The sequence below is a fragment of the Labrus mixtus genome, chromosome 1, assembly GCF_963584025.1.
Source record: "Labrus mixtus chromosome 1, fLabMix1.1, whole genome shotgun sequence".
Taxonomy (NCBI): domain Eukaryota; kingdom Metazoa; phylum Chordata; class Actinopteri; order Labriformes; family Labridae; genus Labrus; species Labrus mixtus.
Window position 1 is genome coordinate 19,445,383 of NC_083612.1, and position 24,500 is coordinate 19,469,882.

At 39.8% G+C, this 24,500-nt stretch overlaps 1 protein-coding gene across 12 annotated transcripts in view; it reads right to left on the reverse strand.

Annotated features, from left to right (window-relative positions):
* tjp1a (tight junction protein 1a) overlaps positions 1–24,500 on the reverse strand; it is a 99,654-nt gene that overhangs the window by 14,403 nt on the left and 60,751 nt on the right. For 5 of the 12 annotated variants that reach the window (XM_061037099.1, XM_061037091.1, XM_061037083.1 and 2 more), the window contains 15 exons: positions 14,678–14,734; positions 13,480–13,604; positions 13,185–13,287; positions 12,669–12,993; positions 12,419–12,525; positions 11,540–11,708; positions 11,209–11,344; positions 7,308–7,447; positions 6,712–6,817; positions 6,407–6,557; positions 4,338–4,446; positions 4,031–4,250; positions 1,988–2,172; positions 1,565–1,660; positions 429–455 (listed from right to left, as the gene is read on the reverse strand). In XM_061037099.1, the coding sequence (XP_060893082.1) occupies positions 429–455; positions 1,565–1,660; positions 1,988–2,172; positions 4,031–4,250; positions 4,338–4,446; positions 6,407–6,557; positions 6,712–6,817; positions 7,308–7,447; positions 11,209–11,344; positions 11,540–11,708; positions 12,419–12,525; positions 12,669–12,993; positions 13,185–13,287; positions 13,480–13,604; positions 14,678–14,734 (2,056 nt within the window). The remainder of the gene's footprint in view (positions 1–428; positions 456–1,564; positions 1,661–1,987; positions 2,173–4,030; positions 4,251–4,337; positions 4,447–6,406; positions 6,558–6,711; positions 6,818–7,307; positions 7,448–11,208; positions 11,345–11,539; positions 11,709–12,418; positions 12,526–12,668; positions 12,994–13,184; positions 13,288–13,479; positions 13,605–14,677; positions 14,735–24,500) is intronic. The other 7 variants (XM_061037133.1, XM_061037107.1, XM_061037126.1 and 4 more) reach the window with 3 other exon arrangements.

The following is a 24,500-nucleotide window of genomic DNA, read 5'->3' on the forward strand; positions in this document are numbered from 1 at the left end:
CTTGAACATGTCCGCTTCATGGCCTCCTAACTGCACAGCTCCACATGCTACCTTGCGTTTGTCTTTCTACATGATGCAACCAGCATTTACTAGGGGAATACCACTGAATTCAATTTGTTCATGAATAAATAAATAAAATGTTACATCAAAGGTGGATTTTTTTTTGTCTGATTTTTGTGTGCGAGTCTGAGGCTGTTTTTTTTCTTCAAATGTTAAGAAGAATGTGTTTGAGTAAAGTAGGAAAAATAACAAATATTTTTGCCAATTATAGTGAAAAGTTATGAATTCATTACTAAAGTGCTATTCCCCTAAACACATTGATTAAATATGTATTGTTTAGCTAGCCAACAAACACTACATTACAGGGTATGTCCAATTAACTGGATTAAATCAAACAAAACAAAAAGTTGATGCACTAAGTAACATACTTTCCCCTCCTTGTTGCTGCTGTGTTTCTGAAAAGAAAATACAGTTACACAAACAGCACTGGAGTTATGCAAGTACACATCAACAATTGGAACCACTTATCTATGAGTGTGTAATAAAAATGTGTGTGGTTGCATTGGCATGTGTTTGTGCACTTAAGTCATTGGAATTCAATAATGTTTAAATAAAAAAAACACACACTAAAGAAGCTTCAAACCACAAGAACTAAAGGGGAGGGAAAGAGGGATGAAATAAGAGGAGTGACGAGCTCTGCTTAGAACAAATAAATATCATCAGAGAAATGGAAACAGAAAGGCTCGAAACAAATGGAGGAAATGACTAACTTACTAAAATATTCCGGGCATATTTTAGAAGTACAGTAGTTACAGTAGTAGCAGCTGGACTTGAAACATTTCTACAGAAAAAAAAGACCTAGAACCCTCCAGAAGTATGTTTCTAACCCTATGTAACCCTGTGTAGATAAGAACAACCAGCAGTGTTTATGACACACTTCAGTGTCTTTATAATCACTCTGTCACTATCTATTTTTTTATTTCAGGTCTGAACAGTTTTCTGCTCATACACATGAAAGTACTATTTAATCCGGTGTATAGGACACACTTTTAATACCTTTTTTTCTTCTTAAAAGTAAACTGCTACCAATATAGCAGAATAGCTGCTGAGAGAGGTATTTTATGGCGCTATTACCGATCGAAAGCTATTTTACAGACAAGGCCACAAATGCACAAATTTTACGGCAGGTGCATTTTTAAATAAAATACTAAATTAAGTTGATGAATTGAATCACGTTTAAAGCCACAACAAGCTGTCGTCGTTTCACTGCACACAAGTCAGGAGAGTTACATTTGTCTTGAATTAAAAACTTAACTTGGAGAATACATTTTATGCTCTATCTGTGCTTAACCAATCAAATTGTCTGTAGATGAGCTAAAAATCTCTTTAAATCTCCCAGAAGCAATAACTACTTTTTGGATGAACACAGGGGTTCCAAAGATTCTATTAGGTCGTCCTCCAACACGTAGCGCTGCTTTGAGAGTATAAAACTTCAGGATACCTAATAGAGGCACTGACTAGACTGATACTAGAGAGAGATGGAGATGGGAACATTTGTACTTACTTGCTAGTTCAAAAATGTCTGGCTCCTCCCTGGCCAGTTTCTCTCTTCCCACATCTGCTATTGGCCCAAAAATAACCACAGGCCTCAGGAACCCAGCTGCACCAGAACAAGAACATGTCATGGAGATTACAGAAAAGGTTAGCGTTATGCAACACTTAAAACACAATACTTAATCACATCATACATTCTTTTCATCAATAAGTTATGTTAAATCTCTCAGAACTGTACAGGTCAAATGCAGCTTAATGAAGCCCCTTACACCAGGCACTGACAGAAAAGAAGACGAGAAGCAAACTTCACTGAATATGGGAAACAACTACACATGATTATAAACTACACTACAAATTACCCTAAAACAACGTATAAATGTGTGTGGGATTCTCCATTTGATTACTGTAACTGCCATTGCACATGACCTCTTACCTTCCCTCAACACCACCCTCTCGTATGCAGGGAACTTGGTCTGGACTGGTTGGGCAGACAGGTCTTCCCTGCTCTTCCGCAAATTCCTCTTGGAGCTTCGCAATCCTCTGAATCTCCAGAAGTCTGCTCTGTCGCCCCCTGGTGTTTTGGGGAGGGTGTACTGCACACTGGATAGCTGCTCAGCTCTGGACAGGGAAAAGATATGTCAAGACAGTTGTCGGGACTGAACCCCCAATCCCCACATACTCTGTACGCCACTGTTTCGCTCCGTCGGACGGCACGCGCCCTGCCCCACTGTATCCGTTTCTGGAACGTGAGTGCAGCCGAAGATCACGCGGGAATAAAGAGAAAACGTGCTAACATGTTGTTTTGTCTCCCTGAGGATGATTTTTTCTTCATTCTGTGCCTGTTTTGACGTAATGTTGATAAAGTGATAAAAAATAAGATTGCGAGTCCGTATATTGTGTTTTATTTTGAAATTGACCGGATGCTCTGTGCGTTTCCTTGTCTGACTTCCTGTCCGAGTTGTCATATTCTGTCCAGCTATAGCGAACCTGTAGCGTACTCCATGGAAAATAGACTCAGCAGCGTATTTGAAACGGAGCAGAGCGTAGTGGCTCTACTGGCACACTCCGGAGACAGACCGCTGCGCTCGCTGTGGAAACACAATGATTGACTAAATTGGCAGCGAACTACGATGTAGTGCATGGCGCTGATGGACGCGTACGGAGTATTTGGAAATTGGGGATAAGCTGAAGGCACAATCAGCACTAATTTAAGATAATTAAGGTTTATTTATTCATTTTTTGTTTAATCTTTATTTTTTCAGGAATATTCCCGTTGAGATAAGAAAACATATTTTAACAGTGAGTATTTGCCAGGATAGCAGCAAAAAATACCACGCAAAAAAACAACAACCGACCAATAAGTAGAAATCACATCAATGAAAATTTGGCAACATTCAGCAGTAAGACATATCTACCCTGGACAAATTATCCTTTAATAAACCTATCCTGGTTTTGAAATCTTCCAAGCTAAAACAATGATCTACTATAAGATAACTCTGTAGCTCAGACCAAGATGACGGAGCAAAATCATGAGCAGGAAAGCAGCATTTAGCTTACTATGCTACGGTGAGCTGGGAAAAAAATTATACTGGTACAGTAACTGCAACACCAATATAAAGCAGAGTTCAAAATGATTATATTTAGACATACTTTCCACTATTACAGATTTACAAACTATATCTTTATGATGCTGGCAATCATTTCCACATCTGTTTCCTTAAATCTGATGTATTAGATGCCTGCAGATGTGTAAATACATCTCATGTAATACCTGAAAAAACTCTAAAACAGAAGGAAGTCAGGAAGTCAGAAAGTTTGTAAGGCAGCGGGCCTAGAGAGGGAAGAAATCATTCCTAGTGGCTTTGAATAATAACACGTCTTCCTTTGATGTATGTTTATGAAAAATATTATTAAATCCTGTGTGTGATTTCCTTGCTTTATGTTTCATATGAATATCCTGGGAGGCAGGCTTAACTTGGCAAAGGAGCTGAGATATATTTCACTATAGTTAATGTTTGTGATAATAATGCCTGCAGCATGCTGAAAGTTGTCTTTTTGTCAACAGGACAGCATGGAATCTCTGTGTAAACACTGCCAGAGGCTAGTGAAAGCTGCAGAGATCTGCACTACATTTGGTCCAACACACAGACTTCTCCAAGTTCTCGTAAACCCCACAAAGTAGATACTTAACAATCACATTACTTTTCACATGGGATGTGTTGAGTATGCCCTACTTTAAAAAACACTCCCAGTTTGTACAGACTGTAACAAAGAAACACCCCTCATACAGTCCTGAAGCGTTAAATACAGCAGATTAAACAAACTGAGTAAAAAGAAAGATGTGCTCTCAAATCCGCCCCAGCTACTGAAGACAAACTAGAATGCTTCTATTAATTTGCCTCCTCCCATGCCCATTCATAAAGTAATGGAACAAGTTGCACAGGTATTAAAAGGTGTGACCTGAAACTTCTTTTACCTGTTCTTGTTGGGGATGATGCCCCTTTCCACTTCCTGATGGTTCTTGCCAATACGGATAGCAAGCCAGGAGCCTAACTTTCCATTGTAGAGGGTGTCTACTACTCGGAACACCTCGCCCTTATTAAAGCTCAGCCCATAGGGTGACTCCTTTTCATATTCAAAATGTGTCCTGATGTAAAAGGAATCACCCACATCCGATTCCACTATCCTCCGATACACTGGAAGAAAAGCAGAAAAAAAAAATGATTACAGCAACCCTTAAAGTGTGCTCGTTGACACATTTGTTTTAAGATGCAATCGCTCACCATCCTTCTTCTTCTGGGCCAAAATAGTAACTTCTTCTCCCCGTGGGAGATCCAGCAAAAACAGCACAGCCTCCTCCCTGATGATGTTTGCAAAGTCCACATTGTTCACCTATTAAATTAAGAAAACAGAGAATAAAGAGGAAATTAACTCACAGTCCATGAAGGTCTAGTGGAAAAGTAAAATCTGATATTATTTTAGGCAAACTTTATAAGCATACATTTTTTAAATATCATATCAAATTATTCAGTGTTATCGTCTCATGCGTTTATGTCTTTACATTTTCTTTGAATAAAACGCAGGTATCACTTGTTTTCTTTCTCCCAGAACTAGAGGAATATAAGGAAGAAAGGCTTTTTCCTTAACAGAAGCAGGGCGATGTATTCTCCTCCTACTCTCCAGCTTCTTTCCCAAACACAATAACCACTGTTTATTGACTCTGCATGAGGGGCAGCAGGGGAACCAGAAACACATGGGCTGAATCCCTGAATCTAAGCAAGACACCTTTATCCTTCCCAGAAACAGGAGTGCTTGACGTCTTTATCTCCACTAGCACACCAAAGGAAAACCTTCTAAAGACGGAAAACAATGTCCTGGAAGTCTCTTAGATGTGTTTGTGCAGGGGGAGAAAAAAAAGGCAGAGGCACAAAAACAAGAGATATGTGCTGTGAGGTGGGAAGAACACAAGACATAGTATATTTATTTAGAGAATGAGTCAATGAGGTAATGGACAGCTTTGTTTATCTGATCAATGAAGTCCATAAACTTCAGTGTCACAGAAGAAAATCGTGTGTGTGTGTATGTGTGCGTCTGTGAGTCCTAGTATTCAGCCTCTTCTTCACAGAGCACTTCTATAAAGCTGCACAGTTACAGCATTAAACGGAGCAGGTGTAATCCTTGGCTGGTTAACAATCATGTCAGAGTGTATCCAACACTGACATCAAGAGGGTTTCCATCATCCCTTCAACAATGTTACCCTAGTGTTCAGCAAAACAGACAGTCAACTGTTCCGAGGTCAGAGTGCAAGAACGACCTCTATTGTGTCTTCACAGTGAAAACAAGGGGATTTTTGACTCACGGCTGAGCCCGGGATGACTCACAGACTGACACATAGATTGTACTTTATTCCCAAGATCTGTTTACACAGAATTAAAACGATTGTAATCATGGTTTTGCACAGTTTCACCATTGATTAGCTCAGTTAGTGTAGGCTGCTTCTGCAGGACTATTTTGACAATAACACCAGATGTTCTTCCCACATACGACATAGAAAAAAGGAATGGTTAATATTTTCTAAATGGCAAAACTTGAATAGACTCGCACAGTAAACAAAGCCTTCGAAAACATCTGAAAATGTTTAAAAGACAAACTGCAATGAACCAAACATTAAAATAAAAAGCTCTTCTTTGGCCACTAACAGTATGCAACATTCACTTTTTTAATGCAGTAAGGAATTTAGAGAATCAAAAAACACACACACTATGTTAACAAGTGCCCCAAATCAAGTCTGGAAGGATTCTGGGTAAAGAGGGAAACCAGAGAACACATTTGCACACCCCTGGGGATTTGTATGCAGCAGATTTCTTCCCTTCCAATGTCCAATTTTTCAACCAAGGCTGGCATATTTGATAAATGACAGTACAGCCTGAGGACATATATTCTTGGAGCGCTTTGACTGACGGTGCAAAGAAAGGACAGCCTCAGCTATAAATAGACCACTTCAGCTGTGAAACCACACTCAGATATTCTTATCTCAGTTTCCCTTTTTAGCCACACTTTGAGATTTATTTCTTGAAGCCAACACGTAACGCTCTCTTTCCAACTAAGTGCACTGCTGCCTTTGTGATACCCTCCCTCTTCAGCATATCTGTCACATAGATGTACTTATCTAGAAATGTGTTCAAGCATATACTGAATATAGCCAACAGATCAGGGGTCTACAACTAAAATGTAGCTGAGTAAACTGGGATTCTCTAAATTCCTCACTGCATTTTATTTTCACATACTGTTTGAAACATCAGGTTCATGCATAAGGCAAAACAATACTCTGAAGTGAAGGATGGGAGCTTACCCTGAGAATCTGGTCTCCCTCCTCAAGCCCCTCCTTAGCTGCAGGACTGTCCTCCAGAACTCCAGCCACAAAAATCCCCACATCGTTTCCTCCTGCTAACCGCAGACCCACACTCTCTCCCTTCTTGAACTTGACCAGCTTCATACTCGGCCTTCAGGGAAAGAGACATAAACACATGGAATTAGGCAAAAATGTTTTTTAATCATTATATTTTAAATTTCTTCAATAGAAAACAAATCAAGTAATCTATGCACCCATACACATATTGCAATGCAGATCTGCATCTAGAGTGCTAAGACGTTTACCTGAGGATGCTGTCATCATGAGCAGCACTGGGTACAGGGGCGTCCGTGGGACTGACAGGCAGGTCCACGTCAGGCTGACCAGGTTGTGCATAAACTGGTTTTGGTTCTGACACAAAAAAACAAACACAGTAGGTGGAACAACACTTGTACTCCCAAGTACACATACTCTTGCATAGCATCAAAAAAAAAAAGCCAGGTGCAGGCATATAGTGAAAACAAGTGTAAAAGTTAAACCATCAGATTCCATACATGTCAAGTTTAGTAACAAGTATTTGTAACATACGCTTATGTCAGGGTTTTCAGAAATGGAAAAGAATGTGTGAGATAGTTTGTAATTAATAATAAACGATAAAACAATGTGTTGACTAGTTTTTATACACTAAACAACAGACTATATTGTGTGTTATTAGAGGCACTGACCAGTAATGTTTGAGTTTTGTGTAAAGTTAAATCTAACCCCTTACATGATGACTTATGTTACTACAGAAGTCGCTGTCTGTCTCATAATTATTTGTCATCAAACACACACTGAACTTCTTTATAATTAAGTATTACAGCTTCTCCTGCTGATAGAAGATTGGCAGAGGTTTCTGTACCAGGCAGCGGAGGTAACAGTTTGTCATCTCTGGAGCTGGCCTGGTCACTGGCCTGTGACAAGACGCCATCATCAGAGCTCTTGACTGGTGTGGACATGGCTCCGGGTTTAGATACACGCTCCTCATCTCTGCTTCGATGGCTGAAATAAGCAAAAATCACACAATCAATGCCATTCAATGTCAGTTGACTGCAAATGCTACAAATGATGATAGTGTACATAAATGCATTCTTTAAATCACTTCAACATCTCTGCTAATGTAAATATGTTAGAATTAGATTATGTCTTTGTTTTTTCATGATGTTTTTCTGTACTGACCAGGAATATATAGACACTCAAATGAAGCAAAAATATGGAAACAGGATGGACAAGATTATGTGATAAAGGGCATGTGAAGTGAAAAATTAATGGCAAGAAAGACTATGCATCTCATTTGTTAAACGTCATCCATCAGATTTATTTTGGTTGATAGTTTGATCTCTTGTGTTTTTCTTATGTAGTTAACTAAGTCAGTCAAAGGCATTTCACGTAATTCCCAAACTGAAACTCATATTTGACTGAACTGAAGCAGACAGGGTTTATTCATGTTCATTCATTCTTTTCCAAACCACATTTGTTCCTGTTAAGTGAAACCTCTCTTATAAATGCCGACAGGTAAAGAAAGAAAAGTTAGACATCAAACATAAGCTCTAGAGTTAGGATACATTTCAGTCCATGTTCCTGTTTAACCTGGATAGAATGTACAAGTGAATACAGTGTGTATTCACTTGTGAGTATAGTGAGTCTAGTAGGCCAAGTCTGACAGAGTAGAAAGGGCTCTGCTGCTTAAAACAATGGTTGAATTCCTATGTAGTCACATGACTGCTCGCTGGCAGTTCTTGAGCTGTTTTTGGAGGCTTTCCTAGAAGAATGTGAAGGTGCAGGCTTTGCCCACACCAGGCAACTTCAACGATGTCCGTTCTTTCATGTTTTTAGAAAGTGAAGACACCCATTTTCAAACAACAACACACTCTGATACCTGGGGTAAACCTGTTGATTATGCAGCTTATTCTTCATATTTTCCACCACACCACAGTCTTCTCTAGATCCCTGAATCTAGCAGCTCTCACTACAATTCAGTTTATGCAAATTAATCTGATCCTACTATTTCTTATGTCAGCAGAAAGCTGCAGCCTGAGAATAAATAACAGAATTGTATTAGGAGTGAGAGAGAGCGAGAGAGAGAGAGAGAGAAAGAGAGAGAGAGAGACTGTGCGTGGGGAGAGAGAGAGAGAGAGAGAGAGAGAGAGAGAGAGAGAGGGGGGGGAGTGTGTTAAAGATGAATGGGTGTGAGATAGAGTGAAAATAAAATAAATGCCAAGGACAGACACAGAGAGAAGTGAGAAAGAGAGCGTTGTGGCCTAAATCGGCTGTTCTCTTCTGCCGAGTGGTTCTAAAAAAGGCTGCACACTGACAAACACCATTTGACAGAAAGCTTTGTTCAATCCCATCTCTTATTCATTTTCACAATACAGGCAAGAGAGAGTGGCTGCACGGACATCAACAAACAATGCAAAAACTAAACTGAATCTTTCAAGATCTGAGGGCCATCATTTTATACCCAAACACACGCTTCTAAATATTTAAAACATTAAGAAAGTGAACAAAACACACATAATTCCTACTAGATATATTTGCAATGGTAGCCAAACAGAGTTCAACAAAATAATGCCACTCTGCAAACCAAGATTCTTAAAATCAAAGAGATAATTGTAGAAAAACTACAAAAATATATTACTCACACAAATGCATCTGTAAGGTGAACCATGACGCTTTTTAGGAAGAATTTTAGTTGAGTTCCTCGACAGGCACCACCGACAACCTTTTTTCTATGCAAGTTTGCTAATACTTATGATGATGATTTGTAGTATAAAACACAGCATCATGCACAGAGCAGAAGAATTCCTCTAAGCCCTACAGCCAATCAGAATAGGTGCACCATCTGGCTTAGGGTAAAGCACTGTGGGAACTATGTCAAATTCCTTCTCCCCCTCCTAAACCTGCGAGATAATGAAATCTTTCTGACATCACAGTCTAGTGAATGACACTCTGTTGTTGAACTTTTAAAATCACTACCACACTAACAAGATCAACTAGCCAGACACAATGTGTAATGAAAAATACAGTCTTAAAAACAGTTTTCTTACTTTGGGACAGCTAAATAATACAAAACACTAAAAGAGGGATCAGAGCAAGAGCAGTAAGAATTACAGTGGTATATGCTGAAAACAAACACATAGTGGCCTCTGTAATCACAGGGATGTATTCACTTACATTGGAAGTAATCTTTGCAACAGTGAACCTGCCCTCATCCTGCATTGAAACAAGTTTGGTTACTTCACACACTGACACTATGGACCAGCTAATGAATGGACTCACTGGAGGTTAATCTACACATATGACTGACAAGCAACTAGTGAGGCAGGAGAATAAACTAGCAGTGGGATACTAAACTAATAGGCTGCAACTACAAAAGCTGTTAGGTTTCTGTTCTGTGCAAAATAAGCAATGTGAGTAATATCTGAATTAGGCTGCTGGGTTTGCTGCTAAACTGGAGTATTGCAGACCTGTTCCAGTCAGATATTTCTCACTGAGAGAGTTTCCATGAACAGCAGGGATATAATACAGCCCACATATCTTGCATCACAAGACTTCTGTCTTATCAAAATGACAAGGGATGATTACACTTTCTGGTTAACAATGTGACTGAAATAGCCTCCTGAATAGCTCTTCTGGTTTGTTTTCTCACCTGCTTATACACAAGGTTATCTGAAGGTCAAATTTGTAATTTTTGTCCAACAGCTAAATGATAATCGATGTTAGGTTTCAATTCTAACCCGCAGGAAAGACCACTGTGTCTGCACTTCACTGCCCATATTAGAGATATAAAGGTCTGCTTTGTGAGACTCTGACAGTCCCGTCCTGAAAAAGTGCTGGAGTGAAGCACTGATTTGTACCTCTCATTCAATTCAGACCTCTACTTCACAGTATCACACAGAACTATTGACTGTGAACAGACAGCAGTAACATACCCATACCCACATTTTCCTATGTGGAAACTGATTATTAAGTGGACTCAAGTTTTGAGGTCTCATCCTTCAACAAAGCTGATTCCTTGTCATTGACTGATAACCTTGCAAAGCTCAAGCTGCACACTATCTGAGAGAAACTACGTTTATCTACTTGCATGTCTTTCTCTCGCTCTCCTTTGCCATCTATGTGTTTGTTAGCTACAAAAAGCTAAGCAACCTCTACACAACTACATGAAAGGTAACTTACTGGAAGCTCCAACTGGCAGTAAAAAAGGAAAAAGAAAGTATGGATATTAAATTCATAGATAGAATAGCACAGTAGGGCATCCCATTTATCACATATGCATTATAAAATATGGATCCTATTTCAAGTCCTGATGTTTAGAGCACTCACATTTGTATTGGTTTTAACAGTAAATTTGCACAACTTGTTAGATAAACTAAATGTACACTTGTTATGTGTAAAAGTGTTTTTTTGAATGTGAGACAACCTCATACAGTACAAAAATGGTCAGAACATCTGGTACGCTTCCACAGTTAGGCCCCAGTCCACCAGGGAGAGACGGATCAATCAATCTAAGAGCAAGGCATTATTGGAACTCAGAGGCACCTCCACAGGGAGTGTCATGGTTTATGCATGCAATGTCTTTATTTATTGATTTATGCGGTGTGGTGCAAGGTACTTACTCAGCACCCACTAACCTGCGGCTGCGAACATGATGTATGAAGACGTAGTGGTGGGGGTGTGGATGTATGACTCTGGCATGTGTGACAGCTATGTCCCATCACCAGATTTGCAGTAACAGGTGTGTGCATGTGTGCTTCGCTTACCTGCCATTGCTTATCTGCCGAGGTGAGTGACTGAGATGGTCCGATGTTTCAGGCCTGTCAGGTGATCGAGAACGACTGCCTCTCCCGTGAGATCGATTGGAATGGTCTGATGTCAGAGAATGTATTTCTGAAATGTCTGTTGAATTTAAATTAAATATGGATTAGCATTTCATCAATGACCTAAATCAAGATGGAGTTAAAATAATAACGTAATTTTTCAAATGAATAAAATAGTGGTGATAATAACCTTGTCATTTTGTAACAATTTCAGCTAGTGAAGTGAGATACTTGTGGCATTCTACAAGAATATTATACAAGTCTGTTGTCTCACCGTCTCTGTCGGAGTTATTGGCTGATGGGATGCTGTCATCCATGTCAGGAATGTTAAGCAGTGTGGCCCGCTCATCTCTCTGCACTACCATCTTCAATTTGCCCTTTGACCTCTCAATCAGCTTCTTTGCATCAATCAGTGATAGATTCTCCGTAACTGTGCCATTGATCTTCAAGAGGAAAAGAGCAGGTCAGCACAGAAACTGAACAGAAAAGTTATATTCACTGCACGATTTTTTACCACAAGTCAAAAAAGAGTTATGCATGGTCTAGTTCATGTATACAAACCATTAAGACACCTTAAATATGGAATAGTAGAAAAAGCTATTAACAAGTTTAAAATGTATGATATAATTAGGCTTACAATACTGTGAGTGCTCTCATATTCCTAATTCAAATATTTGTTGACACAGGTCTTTGCTTCGCAATTGCATTTCAAAAAGAACGTGTCTCTGCCTTTCTCAGAAAAATGGTTACACTAAATTGGATTTTGAATGCATCTCTTCACTGTGAAAAGGGATTTATCCTTCCTCAGAGATTGAGTGGATAAAAATTCAAAGGAATAATGGAATGCATGGTATTTCCATTGGTGAGCCTGCATAATGATGAGCTGTGACCTCACTCTGAGTGACGCTTTCAGCAGCTCACTGTTAAACAGAGCTGACTAGTGAAAGTTTCAGTAATAAAAAAACGAAAAAACAAACTTGATCCTCTCTTCTCTTTTACCACGTGGATGCATATAATATAATATATATAATATAATGCTTCTTCTTATGATCATTTATCAGTTAAATCCCCCCCATTATTGTGTTTTTCCCTGATTATAAACCCTGTCTTACTCAGGTTAATTTATACAAGCACTCTTTCTCATTCCTCATACCTTAAGAACAACATCTCCCTCCTGAATGTTTCCATCTCTGGCGGCAAGGCTCTCAGGAGAGATGTCCTTCACAAAGATGTGGCTGGCCAACCGCAGTCCATATTCTACTTTCAGAGTTAAGAAGCATGACAAAGTAATGTTAATAGGACATGTCAATGTAATCATCACTCTGCACAAAAGCCTACCAGGCAAGACAAGAACAATATGTGCATGGCCAGATTCTCAAGTTCTTGGACCTTGTGTTGCCCACCTTCATTTTTGCGGGACTTGACCAGGGTGACCTTGGCAGGCCTGGGGGGAGCAGAGGAGGCTTGTGATCGCCGATCAGAGCGTGGAGAGACGCTCCTCTCCCGCGAGGCACTGTGGTCCCGCCTGCCGCTGCTGCTACGCTCACGATCACGCCTGCCTGTGCTCGTGCCTCCACTTGCTCCTTCATAGGCACTTTGCCCACCCCGAGCATGCTGGGGCTCATAACTGTCTTCCTCATCACTGTCCTCCTCCTCGTGCTCTGACATTGTCTCCCTGTCCCCTGGCCGAGAAATAGGGATCTGCACTTTCCTTTTTCGTCGAATAGTCTAGGAATACACAAAAAGTTCAGAGTGTTACGAAGTAAATAATAATTCTATAATAAGAATTAATTTGACTGAAAACATTCTGTCAGACTGCATGAGTAAACCCCCATCTTTAAATCATGCCATTAGACATCAGGTGATTCTGTTCACACAAATTTAAGTTTGGTAAATAACATTTTCCATGTAAAACTTACTATCTTTGCATTTTTGCCACTCTTTCGGAGCTGCTGCACAGCATAGGCATGTTCTACGTTGTCCATAGAAACTGCATTGACCATCACCACTCGATCATTTTCTCTGAAACAATCAAAAAATTCCATCAGGTATGTCAAAAAAGTTGAACAGATTTACTTAAATGTATCAATCATAACAAAGTCAACGCTTATGTGGAACACTTTTTTGAAGTAATTATGAGGTTCAACTACTATGCTTAAAAGCATTTTTGTGTTAATAATATAAATAGATGTGAGCAGTTTGTTAAAGACTTACTGTAGGAGTCCCTCTGCAGGGCCTCCTTTCAGGACATCAGATATCACAATGGATGTCTCCCCACTCTGGAAATGAGGGTTGTCTCGCCCACCTGAGATGGCAATTCCAAATCCAAAACCTGGAGCCTACACACACAGAAATACAAACAGCATTGACTGATATGGCAAAAGTGGTGGATGCATTGGACTTGTACCCGGCTTTGCTGTTAACAAATTAATAAGCTCTCTGTAGGCTTATTAAAAGTTAAATTGTTTTTAAGTAAACTAATGCAATTTGCTATATGCAATTTAGAAGGGCTTTAAAAGACTGGGACATTGTTTTTAGATAAGAACAAAGCAATGCATTTGCACATTTTGCTGTAAATGTTCCAAGAGATTTCCATGGAGGTTCTGTTGACTGCTGTGTTTTATGCAAAAGCCAGACGCAAGGGAGAAAGCTATGTGATGTAAATGGCTAATCTTACAACCACAACAACACCGGAGACCAAGAGACCGAGAACCACAGGCACACTGGGCTGCTCCTTCAGCCTCAATAAAGCCGCTAATAATTAGATTACAGCAAGCATGCCAGTCTAGACAGGTGCTCCACACAATCCCACGGCAAAAAGCCATCAGCTAGCTAGTTTACTGTCTCAAAGCAAAGTACATCAGAAATAAAGCAAAGTACATCAGAAATTCAGCAAAGGACACAATGTGTATATTCACTTAAGGAATGTGGCTTTGAATTGTTTAGTAGTTAAAATAAGGCACCTTCTATCCAGATGTTTGATTAGGTCAGAAGACACAATCTATCACAGCTACATGTGACTTTACAAAGGAAAAAAGCACAATGAGTAAAACCAACACCCCCCTCTTCCCTGGAGATGTGTTAAGAAGATGAGTGTGTTGCCAACAGGAAGGAAATGAAATGAAGTAGTAAGGAAGTGGATGCTGCTTTCTGTCTTCCTCAGCCTTGTTTCCTGCCATCTGGGTTCCCTGACTATTGTTTCAGTACCACACATCCTGCTCCTACAGCTGGCCCTCTCAGTACAGAGAAAGAAAAGACATGGATAGGCAGAGGACGAAGACGAATAGGCAGGCAAAAAATCTGAAGACCATAGAAGACATGCTTCATGATTGGGATGCCAGAGACAGTCAAGCGAGGGGAAAGACAAAAGAGTAGAGAGGGGAGAGTGGGTTTTAGAGTTGTAAACACTTACCCTGTGAAGGGTCACTGTGTGCTGTTCCCATATAACTGTTTCCTCCATCGCTGCACTCTGTAACAGAAAAAAAAGGGGCAATGATCAGTAACTTTAGGCACATTTATGAGGTACACATATATTCAAATATAATCTTGTACAATGATCCTGCAGCAAATATAGTGTTTAAAGCCGATGTGCTCTGTCGGGAGCAGCAGATAGGCCTGTGGTCACCACTGTACACTGCACAACTAACGCAGAAAAAAAAAGAAAAAACTGGGACTAAACTGGTATGAAATAACCTGAACATCCCACTTTGGGCAATAGTTTGTAGTGGTGATAGTGGATTTTCCTGACATTTTCTATGAAAGCATAATATGACACTTATGTTACCCCGATGTATTCATTATTCTGTTCCCTCAAATAAGTAGATCAAAAACGTTATGGCACATTTAAACAGTGCATACTCATATACCTAACACACAAAATAATCACTGACTCGTCATAAAAACAAAGGTTGTAAGTAACTTCAAAAGTTTAACAGCCATGTACACACATATCCTGTTCAGTTTCAGTAGACAGGGTTGTGGATTGCCTAGCAGCCATGAAGACGCTCATGTATTTGCAGGACTAAGTCCTTGAGTCCAAAATGTCTACATGTGAAAAGATTATGAATGACAGCAGTGCGAGTAAACGGCCAACAAGGAGACCGAGGGAGGTGCAGAAGACTGAGTGGACACTCATCTATTATTCCCCGCTGGGTCATCTGAGAAAGCTGCACCAAAGACGGTATTTAGCTGCTCTTCTGATCCACAACACTGGATTACAACTGAAGCTAGTCTGGCATCTTTCGCTTTCACTCATTGTGAATTCAGTTACATAACACAGGTTTCTCTTAAGGCATTATTCTTCTTAAAATAGAGGCTTTTAAAGTATTTTATTTATGTGTCTTCAAGTCTATCAATGTTGGATTTTCTTTTACTGGATACCACATGAAGCACTGAAAAATATAGATAACTCAAAATGAACCAAAGAGTGTGATAATTTTACTATTTTAACAGACAGCCATCTATGTGTGTGTCTGAGTTTTCAGAGTGTTATGCCCTAATATTTAAATTACAGCTTCACGCTGCTTCCCTCCAGCTGATGAAGCTATACTGCTGTCCTGTCTGCCTGTCTGTCTGTCTGCCTGCATGACTGCCTGCCTGCAGGGGTGTGATGGTGCAGCTGTCTGTGGCAGACTGCTGAGCACAGTCTGATGTGGCAGCGGAAGGAAAAGACATAAACACAACCACACGTGGCAGGGTGCTCATTTACTACACCTTCTATGATCATCTTGTTAAAATGACACACCATGTAAACTGTCCACTGTATCATTTTGATAATCTTAGTCCTTCACCCCTCAATTATCACCTGATCCCCAAACCATTTTACTCATCATTTTAAACACCATCTAGATCATTACAGTCATTGACTTCCCTAAAAATAAGCATACACTAGAAGGTTAATACTGCTTCATACTGCCAACTTCATATATTCAGGACACAGACCAAAAACCACCTGATGAGAGTGTCTGGTGTTTGTTAACCGCCCCAGGCACACAATACTGTGGGACACAAGACACCATAAAAGAAGAGATACACACTGAAAATCTTTGATTTTCAAAGTATAAATAGACACTATGTCATTTGACTTTTGAAAATAAGAGAGAATAAGAGTCTTTCTTTAATGCTAGTTTGGGCTTTCCAAAAGTCACCTATGTTGCTTATTTCGTATTAAATTAGAATACATTAAGCAGTCTTTGAAATGTCTGACTAACATCAGCACCTCATTTAACTGATGCTGCTTCATGCCAATGGTGAAAAATGCCCAGCCCAAAAATTGCACCGTGTCCTAACATTGCAGAAATCCTGCCCTCTCTCACTGAGGATCTGCACTGACCAATCACAACTATGCGAGCACACGTTTATAGTGGATAACTTTTTAATGTCAATGCTGTATTTCTCCTATGTACCTAGTGACACCCTTTATGATAAACAGTGGAATAAGATTCCCAGGGCTCTAAAATCCTGTTTTATTTCATATTGTGCAGTGCTTTGACATATGATGCAATCAGAGATTAAATTGAGTAACTTAAATGTAAACTAAATGACAATCAGCACAATATCTTTGACCAGAGAGAAGATGAAAAGTCCTTTCACTTTGTAAAAGTTAATAAGAGCTCATGTCAGGACAATATCAGAAGCAAAATATTAAAACGTGCAAATCAATAAGCAAAGCTTAAGCCTAAAAAAAACCAAGCAGGCCCTCGATCCTACTCAATTTGTCTATAGGTCACATAGAGGAGTTAAGGATGCCAAAATCATTCTCCTTCTTTTTTCTCAAACATCTACAAGGTAACAAAACACATGCCAGATTGCTATACATCGTTTTTCCTTCTGTCTTGAATACTATCAACCCCCATATTCTAACTATGAGACTGATGGAACACTTTGATTTGAGTTTTATCTGGTGAGATGGATAATTGATTTTTTTTAACAAAAAGAACCCAAAGTGTAAAAGGAAACAACGATTTATCCGATGCATTTTGTTCATCTAAATTTTCACCACAGAGGTGTGTTCTTTTACCTTTACTTTATTTACACAAACATGTGCAAAAGTAAACTTGAGAAAGGGACCATTGTGAAGATTGCTAAGGATTCAGTCATTGGCACTTGCTACATGAGTCTAGCCATATGATGGTCAGATTGCGGATTACTTGGTCCCTTGGTTTGATGATTCTTTCTTAGAGCTTGACATATCCAAGACAAAGGAAATTATTGTAGATTTTAGAGCCCATGTTTCCAACCATTAGACTACGATCTTTAAAAACTAGAATGTCAAATGGGTGGACGTCTACAAATATCTTTAGACAACTATAGATTCCAAACTAACCAGTAGTGAGAATTGTGGAGCTGTTTGTAAAAAGGAACATCAAAAAAAATCTTAGAGAACAGTCTCATTTTCATATTGATAAAACCCTGATGATTTTATTTATCAAGACTTGTTTGAATCCATCCTGTATTTGTCCCTTGTTTCATGGTTTGGTTACATGTCTTTTAAAAACAAAATTGCTCTTACCAAATTGTCAAGCTTATAGGTGAGTCTCAACCTAACCTGTTCGATCGCTATTTTTTTACAGATATGGCAAAAGGCAAGGTCTATTCTTCATGACTTCTCATGCTTAAAACTGTGAGGTTCAGCTTCTTCTCTGTGGCTGTTGGTTTGGTGCTTCCAACGGGAGAATCAAAAACAACAGAAACACTTTTGTACCTGCAGCCACAGCCATACCTTACACTGACTGGGTTTTTATACTTCATTGTCTCATGATACTCACATCAACCCACCAACACAGCCCTGTGCACAGTTTTAACAAGCGTTACTTTATTCTAAATCCCCATCTTAAGTATAGGCCTGTGGCACTGTCTGCATTAACATAAACTGCACCTACTGTAGGTCCTGATCTGGGTTCCTGCTTAAATATTTTCCTTTCACTCTGTTCACTTCAGTTGGCCTTAACCTCAAGAATACACAGTTAACCCTTTGACCCTAATTTCCATGGAAACTCTGTATGGATGTTATTTATGTCCATAATTGGCACATAGGGTCTGGGTGTTCCCCCTCTCTATCTCTCCCCCCTCCCCTGTCTGCTCCTACGACTCCCACAGTAATGCCACTATTGTGTGAAAGGGACCTGACCCATTTAACTATGGCTCCCCCCAGCATTCCCAAACACATCCATTCCTCCAAAGTGTTTTGTGATATATTCATCCATCCGTTCATTCATCCAACAGTCCAGGCAGGCAGAGGAGGGCTACGCCATGAGAAATAACAGCATGCTGCGGTCATGTGACCGGGCGGTCAGAGAGGCAGGTGGCCTTGTCCTTGAACTGTTTATTGCACTGATAGGCAGGGAGAGCAGAGGAGGAGGGGGAGGAGAGGATGGCTAAGGGTTACTTTTACAACTTAAATATACAGCAGCAAAAAGGTTCACGACTGTAGATTACACGCTCCTTTTTTATTTTCTGCCCCATTTGCTTTTTTCCATCCCTAACACACAGACTTTCAACTGAATTTTGTTTAACCCTTTTTTTAAAGTGATAGCTATGCCAAACTAAACTAAACATGCTAGATTTTATCTGTACTGCACAGCCAGTTGTGATGCAGCCTCCGGTCAACCTGAACAGTTACCATAATGTGAAGCACATCAATTACAGTAAGCAGATCATGAACATGGGAAGCAATACATCAGAGCATGCAAACAGCATAATCTGATTGGATATCACTAATAGGCCCTATATGTAGCTTTTTTTTTTTAATAAGGACACACTGATCTTGATATAAACCTGATATTATTACATATCATGATATTTTTGGGGTTTTAAGAGCACAATAGATCTTAATTGGGTAGTCATCCAAAGTTTCTGTCTCTTGCCCCTTCAGGATCAGCTGTATAAGTTTTCAACAGAGCAAGAAAATAAGCTAAATATGTATTACATATATATATATTTTTTTTTTCTGAATGAGGCCAGTCAGAACATTTTTTTGCATATACATTTTCCTCACAAAATGACAGTTGAGTCAACGAAGGCAAAATGACTGAACATGGGTTCAGATTATCTGCCTCACTCACCATATGCATTTTCATGTCAAAATATAAAGAAATGCATACTGCGTGTGCCCTTTAATCTGCCCAAATGTGTTTTGTGTTATTCCTAAAACAACGCAATAATACAACAATTTTGTATACTATCCCCTGAGTTAAGCATCTATAGACAATAATGCCAAGAAATAATCAGAAAAAGCATCACTTATACCTAATTTAAATGAAGAGCTTCTAACATAATCTCCTCCAGCACTGTCAGGTTAGGTGTGCAGTGTAGGTGTGCCTGCCCATTAGTCTAGTATGCCCATGAAAAATACATGTCAAGTACTTTATGAGGTAGTTTGGTCTGATCTGATGATGGATATTGATTAACACGGGCAGTTTTTATCTGAAAAAGCAGGTTCTCTTCTGATACAACCATTTGGTAAACTGGTGACAGCAAAGATGCTAAAACAGAGAGAGGTACTGTCTATCTCTTATGCTGCCAAGATATTCTTTAAGATATTTACTCCACTGGGACTATGGCTCTGTCTCTCAGATAAGATAATTACTGTAATTAATCAGTGCAATGTGAAGTGCTCATTAACAGCCTGGCTGATTGAATGTGAGCTATAAGGAGGGTACATTGCAGACGTTAACAGAGCACAAATCTGTTGTTAGCTTAGGTTTACTGGGTATGAGAAAAGACAACAAGCTACTTGGTTTATGAAAACTGGCTGAAGGGGCTGCGGGGGGCTAGCAGTTAAGTTGCACCTCATGTAGAGAGGCTACAGTCCTGCAAGTGGACGGCACGGGCTTGAGTCTGACTCATCTCTCCTTTTCCTACTCTATCCACTATCCAGTCAAATAAAGGCATGAAAGCTATTTAAAAAAAACGAGTTCTTAAGAAAACTGGGTGAGTAAGTAAACAGCTCATTCAAGTGGAAAGGATCTTACCAGGTATAACTCAGAGACAGATGGTCATTTTGCTATCTTGTAATTTTGTTAAAGGAACATTTTAGATCGTGCCAAAGTAAAGATAAGAGAACATGTGTTGCCAAAAGTAACAAAAGTTTGTCTTATTTTGTGGAGAAAATTATAAAAATTACTGAGTGGATCAAAGGATGAAGTTTATCTCTGAAGTCACAGAGTATTGGGAAACAATGGTGCACTTGATGTTGCACAAAGTGACGGCAGCCCAGTGTATTTATACATCCATATTAGTCAGGCTTGAGCTCCAGCCAGTAAGGCCCAGGGCTGGGAAACAAAGAGCAGCTCCCAATGACACACATGTGTACTTGTCTGTACACACACACACACACACACACACATACACACACACTCTCACTCACACACACACACACACACATACACACACACTCTCACTCACACACACACACACACACACACCATAGCCATGATCTAACAGTACAGGCCCTCTTTGTTCAAGCCACAGCCAGCCTGGCTTGGTCCTGCCTGGCCCACCATAACACACAGCCTAGAACAAATGATAACGGCTCGCTCAGGCTCTTCAAAGGCAGAAACTAATCCCGTTCTTTTGGGCATGCTGATGAACTGACTGACAAATGAGAGATGAAATAGGCAGTAATAACCTTCTGCAGAAAGCTATGACAAATAGAGTTAGTTCAGGCATGCAAGTTGTCAACAAATACCTCAAAGTCTCTTTAGTCGTCAAACATACAGAAACTGCACAAGCTAAGCACACACTGCCATTATTTGATGAAATCAGTGCACTGTAAGTCCATCTACACTGCTAAAGGTTGAAAAGTCAGCTGATAAGTTTAACTGAACTTTTGGGTAATAGTAGCATTCTGCCAGAAACAGACATAAACATGTGGACCAGGGTCACATACCCAAGTATGCGGCACTAAGTAGACAATAATAATCAAGCACAGAAACGTGCAGTCAAACCATCCGATAACATTGACTTTAAAAACTTGAAAGGGAAACTGTCGAAGCAGCAGCTGACAGTGAGGTCATGTTGTGAGTAATGTCATGAGCTGAGAGAAGGTTTAAAAGAAGCACAACACAAGCTCTTTATCTGATCTTCACCAATGAAACTGTTGTCCATTACTTATCACCTCTCACCACTCCCTTTATCTGAACCACAGAAATTCTGCTTACAGTGGGCGTATTGAAAACAAAATTAGATACACAAAGGAGGAAAACATGGGAGAAGTTAAGAAGAGGATGAAATAAATTGGTGAGGACTGACATTTTTCTCTTGGAGAGAGGAACTGATTACTCACATCAGACTCTTCTGAGGTAACAAGAGAAATACTTAAAATCATGGCTAACAGCAGCTGCAGCGTCTATGAAGACAAATGTGTGGTACAATCCTGACAAAGCTTTAGGTCAGTGTGCCTGCTCTTCTCTGATAGCCTGAGGCAGGATATTAGCAAGAGTAACCACAGCACCCACAGGAAAACACTCCACTTCCTGTTTGCAGGAAATAGCTCAAGCTTCCGGAATAATCACTGTGAACACTATTGAAAATTCCTCCTAGGAAGGCTAAACTTCTTTCCAAATCTTGACAGTCAGATCGGTTTTGGCCAATCAATACGGAAATTCAGCTACGCCATCATTTTCTGACGTGTCACACAAAACTCCAAACATCAACCAACATGATTCTAACGGTTTACATCTAAAAAAGCATTTTAACCTGAGCTTTCATACACACCAGTCAGACATTTAAACATTTTAATCTGACTTCTGCATTAGCAGCCCTGCTTTAACTTGATATACTGTTAACATGCATACCTGCCCTAGGTTATTCAAAACTATGCTTAAGAGTTGTCCACTTGTAATTCACCACCAAGAATGAAGGTCAATACTTGTAGAAATCAGGTCCAGTGTTATAATACTAATAATAATTACGTTTTTCAGCTCATCAGACAGCTGGATCCTAAGGTGAGAAAAAGGTTGTTTAAACCTTGCAGCAGCTCAACTCACCTCCTAGTACATCTTACTTCATCTTGCATCCTGTAACCCAAAGCAGGCCTGATTTGAAAGAGCAAACAGTCAATCCATCTTATTGCGTTTTTATTCAGACACCAAGGTCACACTGTTGTCCCTAGTTGATCCTGCTTTACAGTAAACCCACACAGAACAGCTCAAGTAGGAATACTCCGTCTGATGTAAAACAAGATAAATTCAGCCCTTATTACACAGAAAAACAGTGCGCAAGCCATATCCAATACAAAACACTCTACACCATCATTTTGGAATCAACATTTACACTGGCAACTGCAACAAAAACACTACCCTATACGAGCAGCTCTCCCTGTCACTGGGGCAATAGTATCCATGGTAACTGTATCTCCCCTATAACTGGACCCAAAGGGAAGAGCGGGGTAGCAGTAGACTTAAACAACACATAATTAGAGACAAAACGCACATGCTCTTTCTGGAGGGCATGCAGTCAACAGTAAACATATGCAAACACATGAAATCCATTAATGTAAGCCTGTACATTGTGTCAGATAAGTGTGTACTGTGCTACTCGTCTAAGCGTATGTGAAAAAACAAAGCCAACAAAATATCTGCCATCACATTCAGCACCAGACAGATAAATTCAGATGTAGCCATTTTTAGGGTTGTGATGGAGAGAGGGCTGAAAGTGTGTGCACACACATGGGTTGTGCAGATGAGGGCAAACAGCCAATAGGCAGATGACGATGATGCAGAGCCTCAGTCAGCAACCATGTACTGATGTGCTGACATGCTCAAATATGCTTGAGTTAATTAATCTCAAACAGCAGCTCTACTCTCTCATACAGCTCCCTGAAAACATCTCCATCATGGCTCTCCTCAACATTACACACAGGATACACAAACACACCTCGGACTGAAAACTATCTGACACAGAGTCCTTGCTGGAATAGTGAGGGTAGGAATAAAATAAAAAACCTATAATCCAGGCTTGTGGATTAAAATGTTAATCTGAGCCATGCTTCCTGCTGAAGACTATTGCTGCCGTCTCGTGAAAGCAGACAGGGTGAATGAGAAGGATAGATGGATGCAGAATTGAGAAAACTGAATACACCAAAGACAGGTAGATGCTTTTGTGGTAAAATCTAGAATAATGTTGCTAGGTATTAACCATTTTTCTGATTAAATCGCCATTCATCATCATCATCTATCTCATCCTAAATCAGTGCTTAATTCAAAGCAAGGTTCATACTGAAATCTACTTCAAACCATTAAAGGCAAATACCCACCAGTTATCCCTACGTTGTAAAACTCTTTGAGACTCCTGTGGGACTCAACATGGTGCAAATATGCTTTCCAATTTGGTACAGATTTATTAAACAGATGCCTTTAAAATTTAATTTTCTCAAGTTAACGCCTATGCTTAAAAGAGACTATCAATCAATTGATCCATCGTAAGCCTCCTTTAAGGCATTACTGATCCTAATGAGTTGCACACACTGGGGAATGCAGATTTTTAATTGAGAAAGCAACAAGAGGACTGGTTTGCGTTCGGTACACACTCAGTGAGCACCTTAAGTTTAGGTATTAGAACAGAAATAAACATAGAAAATGGCCAGTGCATCCATGATCTTTTGAAGTTTTTCACAAGGAGATTAATTAGCTAAAACTATGCTATATTTAAAGCTCTATGTTTAGAAACGTAATGCAAATGATCAATTATTTGTACAGTTCAGTTGGTTCATCAAGTCTCGATATGAACCACTGAACTAACATTTACTACAGTGTTTAATATCCATTTCATTGAAGCCTCTGGGTTGGGTGAAGGCTCGGGTAATTTTGACCACAGTTCAGCTCTGCGTAGATGAAGAGCAGTAGGCTGATGCTATCAACCGATCCAGACACACATCAGGGCTAGGCTAGCATCTTTTATGGAGCTTATCCAGCAGCAAAGTCATCACAGCTCAACCACACATTGAGTTTTCTGCCTGGAGAGACAGGCAGTGCTGAGGTCACAGAGGAGAGTGGTAACTTCTAGTGGAAGTCTGACTTTCCACTTTGCCACAATCCTTCCTGTTGGCTTAGCTTGAGCTGCTGGTTTTTCACAAGCATCAAAGTTTCAAAGAACCTCTCAGAATGGGGGACATTTCTTGGGACTGGATGGTGCGTAGAATGATGTGTAATTAAGGACTGTAACATATTTGGACAGCTTTTTTGATAATGGACAAAAAACCTTTACTGTGGCATCAGTGCTACATATACTAAAAA